Genomic DNA, 12,528 nt, shown 5'->3' on the forward strand with positions numbered 1-12,528 from the left:
TTGAGATCAAGCAAAGTCAAACAATTATGGCATCACTCAATCTGAGGGGAAAATTAAAAACAAACAAAAACACTAAGACACCACTACTATGTTGCACCACCTCAGGCTTTTATAACAGCTTTCAGTCTGTGAGGCATGGACTTAACGAAGGACAAACAGTACTTTTCATCAATCTTGCTTCAACTTTCTCTGATTGCTTGTCATGGACCATTTTCTTCGATTCCCACCACACATTTGGATCGAGATTCGGATCATTTGCAGGCCATGACATTGACCTAGTGTATCTTTTCTTCAAAGAAAGATTTTTGACAGTTTTTGCTTTGTCAAGATGCATTATCATCTTGAAAAACTATGTCATCATCCCCAAACATCCTTTCCATTGACGGAAAAAGAGATGTGTCCAAAATGTCAATGTATTGAACATGTTGAAGCTTTTATTAGTAGATTGCACAGTACAGTACATATTCCGTACAATTGACCACTAAATGGTAACACCCGAATAAGTTTTTCAACTTGTTTAAGTTGGGGTCCACGTAAATCAATTCATGTAATGCCATTACCTGACATGCAGCCCCTTATAACTAATGGCTGTTGAAATGTGTATGTTTTCTTCAGGCAGTCGTCTTCATAAATCACCTAACAAAAGTTCCAATTTGCGATTTTCATCACTGAATATGATAACATCAATAGTGCACGGTTGTTTTCCTTAGCCCATTGTAACATTGTTATTATGTTTAAGTGTTAATGGCATATTTGTATTTGTATCTGTATTTAATGCCCATTTATTTGAGGCGGTTTCTTATAGTTCGATCACAGACAGTTACTCCAGTTTCCGCCAATTTTTTTCTTCATTTGTTTTGCAGTGCATTTCCTTTCAGTTTTCTGTCTCGACGCTTTAAAATGTTTCTACATCTAACAGTAAGCCTGCCTTTTACAACCTTCCCATGTTTGTACTTGGTCCAGATCTCAGACACAGCTGACTGTGAACAGTCAGCATCTTTTGCAAATAGAGATGTATACCGTTAAGATTTTATTGATACGATATTCTTTTCGATATTCGTTGTCGATACCGGTATTTATCGGTACTATGTGTAATTGGTGTATATAAAGTTTTGGAATTTTTTTTATTTTTTTAATTACCAACATGATGTAACATCTCACTGAAGGAAGTCTTTAATCAACACCTGCTTTTAAAGTCTTAAACAAGTCAACTATGTTTGCTAATGCAGTTGTTATGTCATTATCTTGTAAAGAGCACACAGATCCATCACTGTGTTTCTATTCATTACAATCAAACTCAGCGGAAATATCACGGGGACGGCGTGGCGCCGTTGGGAGAGTGGCCGTGCCAGCAACCTGGGTTCCTGGTTCGATCCCCACCTTCTACCAACCTAGTCACGTCCGTTGTGTCCTTTGAGCAAGACACTTCACCCTTGCTCCTGATGGGTCGTGGTTAGCGCCTTGCATGGCAGCTCCCGCCATCAGTGTGTGAATGTGTGTGTGAATGGGTGAATGTGGAAATAGTGTCAAAGCGCTTAGAGTACCTTCAAGGTAGAAAAGTGCTATACAAGTATAACCCATTTACCATTTATTTATGCACTCATGTACAAAGCACAAGCCTTTTAAATGACATACCATATATATTACAAATAAATACAATCAATTAGCATGTTATGCGAGTATGCATTTTGTAACAATATAATTTGTTTTGTATGTATGTTGCACACGAATGTATTTGAGTGACGGACCGGAAATTGACGGCTTCTTACCTCTGTATGTGTCTGTGTTGTGTGAACAATACAAATAAAAAGACTCGGTGATCAAGTGCAATGTTCAATTGTCCAGTTGTACAGTGAAGAGACAGAACTAACAAACACATTTAAGCAAGGTGTCTGTTAAAGTCATGTCGCAAAGGCGCCACATTGGAGTAATGTCAGACGGCGACTACTGTCAGCGGATTTTTTTTTTTTTGCGTCAAAGCAACTTTCTGGATTATTTTAATTTATCTGAGTGGATTATTATTATCCTGCGGATTAATGGATCGCTATGAGGACGGTTGATGAAGCGCGGTAGCGGCGGTCGTGACTTAAGTGTCGTTCACTTGAAATTGTGTAACTCTTAGCGTGTGTGACTTTTGAGGATGAATTGTGGTGTTACAAACCTTTGTGTGGTGTTGCTTCTTATTTGCAATTATTACAAGATGATTTGTTTTGTGTATGCAGTATTAGCTGAACCAAATGTGACAGCGAGTCATAATAATTGACCTGCTCAGTGGCCTAGTGGTTAGAGTGTCCGCCCTGAGATCGGTAGGTTGTGAGTTCAAACCCCGGCCGAGTCATACCAAAGACTATAAAAATGGGACCCATTACGTCCCTGCTTGGCACTCAGCATCAAGGGTTGGAATTGAGGGTATAATCACCAAAATGATTCCCGGGCACGGCCACTGCTGCTGCTCACTGCTCCCCTTACCTCCCATTGGGTGAACAAGGGGATGGGTAAAATGCAGAGGACACATTTCACCACACCTAGCGTGTGTGACAGTCATTGGTACTTTAACTTTACCACTGTCAGCTGGATTAAAAAAACCCGACATCCGTACCGTTAGTCTAGAATCTTCACGGTCCACGAGGACCGACCCAATTAGTCGGTATACATCTCTATTAGCAACATTGCAAGATGATTTACATTCTTGAAGAAGGTTGATAATCCTCTCCTTTGTTTCAAATGACATCCTTACTGTTAGGGCCATGATTCATGTCAATCCACCTAATGCAACAGCTCTCCAAGATGCGAAGACTCCTTAACTGCAGACTAATAAACAGGTTTATTCTGATACAGGTAAGGAAAGTACAAGTTAGTTTATTTTAAGGATTTTTTTTGTGTGTTTCTTGCAGCCAGAATGTTACCATTTGAAATGACTAGTTTTGTGTCATGTCTGATTTGATTGGTTGAAACTTTTATTAGTAGATTGCACGGTGAAGTACATATTCCGTACAATTGACCACTAAATGGTAACACCCGAATACGTTTTTTTTAAATGTGTTTAAGTCGGGGTCCACTTAAATGGATTCATGATACAGATATATACTATCATCACAATACAGTCATCACACAAGATAATCATCAGAGTATATACATTGAATTATTTACATTATTTACAATGCTTTAGCAACTGAAAGAACATCCTCCAAGTCTGGTGATTCCATAATATATTCCAGGAGTTGTAGTCATCAACGCCAGCCAAAATAATACAAACATAGAAAATAATATCTAAATGGTTAACATTTATCCATGAAAATATGAGGAAACTGTGTTAGACGGAGAAGTAGCTCAAAGGAAATACCGCAGAAGTCCATTCTCCAAGGTAATTGATGTAAATGTTTTTACATTACTTCATAAAACTACTGTAGTTGTTTGTATTACATTATATTGTATTGGTTTTTTTTAAATACAACTGTATCTAAAACTTTGATAGATATTAAAATGGTGGTGTTTGATGGGCAAACCACAGATTAAATGTATCTTAAAATCCTATCCCGAGGTACCACTATACTACCACTACCATTATACCACTATACTATTACACTTAAAAAGGGAAACTCCATAAATGTACTGTTACACATTCTGGTAACAGCAGACACATTTTAAATAAATGATATAAAGCTAGCTTGCTGCATGCTCCATGCTGCAGCTTGGGAATGTTGCAATAACATAGTACTAATAAAGAGTAGCAAGCATTCACTGGAACCGTATGTACAGTATGTATTGTCTTTCCTAGTTGTGAGCACTTATTACATGAAAAGTTACTACAAGGTGGTACAAAGAGCCCATCTACTGGACAGGCTACATTATGGAGCCGGATGGAGTTGAGTGAGGCGTCAACAAAGAGGGTGAGAGGGGCTCTGAATACAGCCAGAGAGGTGACCTACTTGCAGCGTGGTTTGTTATGAGCTGTTAATGTGCACATCCCCTCATTCTGACAGAAGTAATCGCAGGGGTTGGCCAGCTCATCACAACGTTGGTTCTTGAAACCTGATGTACAGCTGCAAAACATTGTGTTGGGAGTGATAACACGGCCTTTAAAAAGGTAGACTGTTGACCTTTTGGTTGCATGACGGCTGGAGTTAAAACTGTGAGCCTTTTTCAATTAAAAAAATTATTGCATTGAGTCATTTGTATTTGTCACATTGAAATACTAGTTCTATTAACCTCTTAAGGCCCAAGCTGTTTGTTTACATGCTTTTTTTATTTCTCTTTGCTATTTGGGCTTATTGGACTCTAATTAGAATAAAAACTAAGAATCATCTTTTGATATGATGTACTTAGTCCATAAGTACACAAACGTGTTCTTCATGTTTAGTGACATGCTAATTCTTATTTTTACACTTTTTTTTTTCCAAATTCCATTGTATGTTGTACTCTTCTGACACCACCAGATGGCAGTATAAGTGTCCACATAAGCGGCCATAATACCCCAATTTAGTAGTGTACACAATTTTGGAAATGAGAGCTAAAAGGTGCTGTCCACGCATGTGGCCAATAAGGCCTTTAGAGGTTTTAACACAGAACCGCTCTGTTACTTTCACAATAAGGGGAAATCTGAAATTACCTATTAAGAATTTAAGGGGCTGAACTTTTATTTGGAATTTGGAATTGTTCACAGTCCTTCTAAGAGACAAGTACATGTATTTTCTTTGCATTCTAAAGATAAAAAAATCACTCGAAGGGGAGCAATCCATTCTGCCTCTAAGTCACTTAAAAAATGCATCCAAAAACCGCAAACAAAACTCAATTCACATTCCGTAACCTATATAATAATCAAACGTTGTTTTAAAAGAGAGAACACCAAAAACCTTTTTTCTAGCTCAGTAACACATTACCTTGTGTCGGCATGCTAAGGCATTCGCCGCAAGCTAGTTTCTGCGTTAGCAACTGAATGGTTTTTGAGTTTTTAATACACAACACAATGTGATAAGACACAAATCTTTAATGACTGAAAAACATGAGCAATCATATTACAGTATCTGTAAAGTATCATCCCGCATTTGATACTATGCACTATATTGCAACTATGCTGATTGGTTCGCAGTTAGTTTAATGATAGCTTTTTAGCTTCGATAAAACCCCGCCTTAAGGTTCAGAGCACAGGTAACAGACCTATCAAAATTATGTGGAAATTTTTTCACAAACCAGTATTGTGCTAGTCTCATATGTCATAATTTTATGCAAAACAAAAAAACACCCAAAAGTACAAACAAGAATGTGTAAATATAATGGTCTAAATTGCATTTACTCACAATACACAGCTGGAACTGCGGTAATAATAACAAGTACGCAAGGTTGAAGTAAGCAGAATCATTAATGTATTTTAGGCACACTGCAAAAACTGAAATCTAAGTAAGATTAAATATCTCAAATAAGGGTGATATTTGCTTATTTTCTGTCTGATAAGATAATTCTTCTCACTAAGCAGATTTTATGTTAGAGTGTTTTACTTGTTTTAAGGGTTTTGGTCCTAAATTATCTCAGTAAGATATTACAGCTTGTAACTGAGATTTTATGACCCATATTGAGTAAAACATGCTTGAAACTAGAATATCAACTGATGCAAAGTTGCGTCATTAACACTCACAAGTATAAAACTACTTTTTTAAAGTAATAATTTCTTACTTCAAGCATGAAAAAAAAAATCATGATGCCGAGCGCATATCATTATGTCAAGACAATGGCACTAGCATTTACTCAATTTAAGAATATTTTTCAACATATTGAGCAAAAAGGTCTCTTTTTTTTCTAACAAGAAAAGTGCACTTGTTATTAGTGAGAATATACTTATTTTAAGGTATTTTTGAGTTCCTTTAGGTTAGCTAATTTTACTTGTTTTGGAAAGTCTTGACAAGCCGAATTTTCTTGTTCTATTGGCAGATAATTTTGCTTAGTTCAAATAAAATTCCCCTAATTTTTGTATTTTTTTTCCTTGTTTTTGAACACTGACTTTTTGCAGTGTATAACTAGAATTTCCAAAGTGACGGGTTGGCCGCATAGGTTTAGTATTATTAGAGGTCACACATACTTGATAAACTGGTACAAATGGTCGCAAACAATCTCCGTCCTTTTACGGAAATATTAAACCTTTTGATCAGGATGTGTTGACCGAAACCAATAAGATAGTATCATTAGCATAGAAATTGATTCTGCCCCCTTTAATTTGTGAGATGAGTACAAAATTTCAATTGAGCAACCTTTGGACAATGGGCAGTCAAAAATACGGACTGTGGGCCTGAGATGAAATGGCTTCCAATTTCCTCCTTGGATACGTTTTTAACAAAGCGCCGCATGTGATTATAGCTCCGGTGATATTAATCTGTGGGTGATGCTTTCAAAAGTCAAACAATGATTCCCCCATGTCTGCCAGTCAAATTTTTGTCTGTTACAAGGTTGTTTTTTTTATTCCTCACCGAGTGTCAATGACTGACATACCTTTTTTTTTTAATTTTTTTTTTTATAAAGCTAAATCCCACTGCTGAAGAGAGTCAGGGAAACCGACATGAGCTCTTTACTGCAAGGAGGAATTGTGTGATATGCTCAAAATGGCAAGCTATGAAAAGGATTTGAACCATTTTCTATTTTTTTTTTTTTTATCGGTTTGGACGCCTTAAGCCATAGTGAGATGTCAAAAAGCGTAAGATGGTGTTCTGGCATCCAGCCCCATGCTGTGCCATGGCCTGCGTAATGTGACATCAAACATTGCCTCAGTTTAAGGATTTTGCTGCCAAGGAAGATGACTATGCTGTAATACTCTCCAAGCAGACAAATGGTACTCTGCCATGATTTTTCAGCTCTGCTCTTAAGGTCAGGCTTATTGGGATAAACCCCCCCCAAAAAAAATCACCAAAAGTGATGGAGAGAATCATCGCGGTCAGTCTCTCCTATCATTAAGCAGGGACTTACTGACAGAAAGGCAGGTTGGTGTCGGGGTCCAGGTGACAGGTGCCTCCATTGTAGCAATAGCCGTCACACAGCTGACAGCTTGGTGCAATTCGCCCATTTGTGCAACTGAGGGAGAAGGACATAATAAATTATTGTGACTAGTTGGAAAATATACTTGAATGACAAACAAGCGGGTCAGTCAATCAAAAGCAAACCTGAATCCAAACTGATTTAGAACATGTGGCCTGGTGTAGACAAAGGCATTGTGGATGCAGTTATGACATTAATCAACCTGTGATTATACATACTAAAACATGGTGAAAACAAAGTCTGCAGCAGTGTATACAGTATATGTGTGCTTATGTACACACGCACACATGTATACATACATATATGTATGTATATATATATTATATTGCATATATTATACATATTGCATCATTATGCCTCGTGTGTAGGTATATTTGAGTTCATTTAATTTCCTTTGAATCCTCTTAATTAAATTTATATTTGCATGTCTCATGACACATTATCTGTATGTAATATTGGCTGCATTTCTGATTCGTTATAGACCACAGCAAACGTTACCCAGCTCGCAAAGAAAGTAATAAATCCATTAGAAGAAGGCAGTCTGCCGTTTCCATTAACTTGGACACACACATCTACACCTTTGGCATTTCTTAGCCAGTAATTTCCAGGAGTTATCTCACCCTCCGAGAAGTCTCCATTTTACTAATGATTTCGAATGTTGTAAAAATGTGTAGAATGCATATTATATTTCTGTCAACGAAGATTTGTTTCAGCCTATGGCACATAGTCATTTTGATAGTAGGCTAATATAACTAATACAGACACTTACATTATGTGTTGCCTTCATTATAACACTTATATAAGACTTTTAAAGTCATTTTGATAGTAAGTTAATATAGCTAATACAGACAGTTACATCATGTGTTGCCTTCATTATAACACTTATATAAGACTTTTAAAGTAATTTTGATAGTAGGCTAATATAGCTAATATAGACACTTACATCATGTGTTGCCTTCATTATAATACTTATTTTTTTGCGGCTCCAGACATATTTTTTTTTTGAATTTTCGGTCCAATTTGGCTTTTTCAACATTAGATTAATCTGTATCAGGTCGGTCGATGTCCGGTTTGAAAGTCATGAATCGGATACAACATATGGCCGCTCTAATTTTGCGAGACTTCTGTGACGACGGCATACGAGAGTACCATTCTCGTTTGCAACTGACAAAGACAAAACATCAGGGCAGACAGCACCGAAAGAGTTTACAAACAATAACTACGAAGGTTCTCATTCATCCAGGTCGTTGTCATTAAACATGTACAGATTCTGGACAGAGAGGACGGATGGTACGAAAGAAGAGTGAGGGAAGCCATATATGCCAGTGGTTCTTAACCTGGGTTCGATCGAACCCTAGGGGTTCGGTGAGTCGGGCTCTGGGGTTCGGCGGAGGTCAAAACACACCCGACTCATCGTGTAAATACAAACTTTTCCCTATGGGCGTATTACAGATACGGCAACAGCAGAAGTCAGACTGATTTGCAGGTGTGTAATTTGTTGTGATTTTATGCCCTGTGTTGGTTTTGTTGTTTGAACAAGGTGATGTTCATGCACGGTTCATTTTGTGCACCAGTAAAAAAACATGGTAACACTTTAGTATGGGGAACATATTCACCATTAATTAGTTTCTTATTAACATGCAAATTAGTAACATATTGGCTCTTAACTAGTCATTATTAAGTACTTATTAATGCCTTATTCGGCATGACCTTATTATAACCCTAACCCTCTAACCCTAACCCTAACCCTAACCCTAACCAAATAACTCTAAGTCTTTGTTACTTAGAATATGTTCCCCAAGTGTCCAAAAAACTCTAAATTAAGTCTTTGTTACTTAGAATATGTTCCCCATACTAAAGTGTTACCAAAAACATATAATAACTTTGTCTTGAATTTGAAAAAAAGGAGGGTTCGGTGAATACGCATAGGTCAAAACACACCCGACTCATCGTGTAAATACAAACTTCTCCCTATGGGCGTATTACGGATACGGCAACAGCAGAAGTCAGACTGATTTGCAGGTGTGTAATTTGTTGTGATTTTATGCCCTGTGTTGGTTTTGTTGTTTGAACAAGGTGATGTTCATGCACGGTTCATTTTGTGCACCAGTAAAAAAAACCTAACCCTAACCCGAACCCTAACTCTAACCAAATAACTCTAAGTCTTTGTTACTTAGAATATGTTCCCCTAGTGTCCAAAAAACTCTAAATTAAGTCTTTGTTACTTAGAATATGTTCCCCATACTAAAGTGTTACCAAAAACATATAATAACTTTGTCTTGAATTTGAAAAAAAGGAGGGTTCGGTGAATACGCATATGAAACTGGTGGGGTTCGGTACTTCCAACAAGGTTAAGAACCACTGCCAAGGTTGAAAAACCATCCCTGAACAGAGGAGGTGGTCTGCGACACCACCTGTCTCCCACAAAATAAACATAGTCCTTTCAACCTTTCCTAAAAGACTCAGGAATTTAGCCTCCAACAAATAACAGGAGTTTGAAACATTCTGGTCACATTTAATTCTAGGTTATAAATTATGCCTCTAACCTGGACTGTAGAAAGATGTGGCCATAAACCGAGAAGTTGGTCAACTTTGACAGCCAATTTAGACACAGAGATGGCGAGAAAGACACGAAAAGATGCTCGTCAGCACGCACCTTTTTTGTTAACCCTTCGCGAGGATTACGATTGATTCTTCATCTAAACGAAAAGATATGAACAGCCCCTCAGTCGTCATACCAGTAAGAACAGACATTGTACAGTAAGTGATTGTTTTATTATGTTTGTTGACACTAACAAAGTCTGTCTGGAGTATTAGACAGTGTTGTTTTTGAACGTTGTGACGGGTCTGTGAAATTCATGCGCGGCCGTATGCTTAAAATTACCACAATACGTAATTACTACATGTTACCAAACCCAAAACCAGTGAAGTTGGCACGTTGTGTAAATCGTAAATAAAAACAGAATACAATGATTTGCAAATCATTTTCAACCTATATTCAATTGAATAGACTGCAAAGACAAGATACGTAACGTTCAAACTGGAAAATGTTATTTTTTGCAAATATTACCTCATTTGGAATTTGATGCCTGCAACATGTTTCAAAAAAGCTGGCACACGTGGCAAGAAAGACTGACAAAGTTGACGAATGCTCATCAAACACTTATTTGGAACATCTCACAGGTGAACAGGCTAATTGGGAACAGGTGGGTGCCATGATTGGGTATAAAATCAGCTTCCATGAAATCATTCACAAACAAGGATGGGGCGAGGGTCACCACTTTGTGAACAAATAGCGTGACCAAATTTTCGAACAGTTTAAGAACAACACTTCGTGTCCTCTGGAACAAAGAGGAAAAGAACCATCCGGATTGTTATCGGCGTGAAGTTGAAAAGCCAGCATCTGTGATGGTATGGGGGTGTATTAGTGCCCAAGACATGGCTAACTTACACATCTGTGAAGGCACCAATAATGCTGAAAGGTACATACATGTTTTGGAGCAGCATATGTTGCCATCCAAGCAACGTTATCATGGACGCCCCTGCTTATTTCAGCAAGACAATGCCAAGCCGCGCGTTACAACAGCGTGGCTTTATAGTAAAAGAGTGCGGGTACTAGACTGGCCTGCCTGTAGTCCAGACCTGTCTCCCATTGAAAACGTGTGACGCAATATGAAGCCTAAACTGCCACAACGGGGACTCCAGACTGTTGAACAACTTAAGCTGTACATCAAGCAAGAATGGGAAATAATTCCACCTGAAAAGCTTCAAAAATTGGTCTCCTCAGTTCCCAAACGTTTACTGAGTGTTGTTAAAAGGAAAGGCCATGTAACACAGTGGTAAAAATGCCCCTGTGTCAACTTTTTTGCAATGTATTGCGGTCTTTAAATTCTAAGTTAATGATTATTTGCAAAAAAAAATAAAACATTTCTCAGTTCGAACATTAAACATGTTGTCTTTGCAGTCTATTCAATTGAATATAATTTGAAAAGGATTTGCAAATCATTGTATTCTGTTTTTTTTCCCGAATTACCCAAGGTGCCAACTTCACTGGTTTTGGTTTTGTATTATGAATTTGACAAACATTCTAAAAACGGTGCATTTCTCTTTTAAAAGACTCAGCAATGATCCGTAAACAGATGATGGATTTTGAGGTAGCTACAGTATACTACCAAAAACATTCATAGCCCGTTTTATTGTTTACCAGATACCAAGTCTAGCATCAAAGTCAAAAAGAGAGGTATTACAACTCCAACAAGCGATAAAGACCTGCTAGCAAAATTGAACAATTATTTCAGCAGTCTACTCAAAAATGACAGTGATTAGGCTCAACCAGCTATATTACAACTAGCCGCAGAGACTTACTGTCACGTCGGGGTCGCATGTTTATGCGTGGTCGTTCTCCCGGGATGCAGACGGACAACTCCGGACGAAGCGCGCAGGTCGGATGTAATTTATTGTCCATAATTCATACACCGTAAATACAAACAGACAGAAACCAAAACAAAAGGGATGCGTGCCGATCGCATGGGAAGCTAAGTCAAGACTTAGCGCGGGAATCAAAGGCATGGAAACAAGAAGTCATCCAACTTGTAGCAAACAACGAAGCCAGACAGTGTGTGGCGAGTAACATGAATAAATAGCGCTCTGATTAGTGCCCGGCAGCAGGTGAGCATCCCGGACACTAATCAGAGGCAGTTGGAACCAAAAAAAACCCGGGGGTTGCACAAAACAGGAACTGAGGGAGTCCAAAACTAACAGAACAAAACCTAAACAAAACATGATCCGGGCCACGGATCATGGCACTTACTGTGACATTGCATATTTGGTGGTAATAATTTTACTGTCAAACAGTGGTAGTAATGCAAACATTTTAAAGTTTGGCCCCAGTTAGAAATGTGTTGGAAAAGCACGTATTAAAAAAAAACTAAAATCCTAATCTACGATTTGACTCCCTCGAATGGCCTTGACGCTCCAACAACAGGAGCAGGCTGTTCTGAAAACATCCCAGAGGACACCTCAATGATGGATGCTTTTGACCTCCCTCCCTCCTCAACGACACCTGGAGTAAAACTTTTGCTTGCATGCAGAACGGCCCCAGGCCTATGAACATAAACACTACATCAACACACCCAAGACAATGAGCATATACACACACACACCCCTTCCCCAACCCCACCGCTTGATTCCCCGCTTGATGGACGGCTGGCAGCGCTTCATAGCAGCAGTCGACCTCCAGGGCCCCAACCCCCCCCCTTTGTTGTGAGTTGTCGTGATTAAATGTAACATGTTTATGTGTGCATGGCATGGAGGTTTTTCCCACTCCAGACAGTCTATATTGTATTTTTTTACTCATCTTCTTCCCCAGCGTTTTACCTTTTCCCCACCTTTTACGGGGCGCCTCGTGGCGACCCATCAGCGTTCCTGTTCTGTAACCCTGTGCACTGTTTGTTTGTCTAATCTTGAACGGGTTTGTGCTGAAAACATAGTTTTGTTGTACTTGTTGCA

The 12,528-nt window shown here is 38.5% G+C and overlaps 1 protein-coding gene across 1 annotated transcript in view; it reads right to left on the bottom strand.

The window, feature by feature from the left end:
- Positions 1 to 12,528, bottom strand: part of LOC133663276 (low-density lipoprotein receptor-related protein 1B-like) — an 872,326-nt gene that overhangs the window by 18,771 nt on the left and 841,027 nt on the right. Inside the window, 2 exon segments of the mRNA XM_062067630.1 lie at positions 3,930 to 4,043; positions 6,952 to 7,056. Coding sequence (XP_061923614.1) covers positions 3,930 to 4,043; positions 6,952 to 7,056 — 219 coding nt within the window.

This window comes from Entelurus aequoreus, linkage group LG13 (genome assembly GCF_033978785.1).
Source record: "Entelurus aequoreus isolate RoL-2023_Sb linkage group LG13, RoL_Eaeq_v1.1, whole genome shotgun sequence".
Taxonomy (NCBI): Eukaryota; Metazoa; Chordata; class Actinopteri; order Syngnathiformes; family Syngnathidae; genus Entelurus; species Entelurus aequoreus.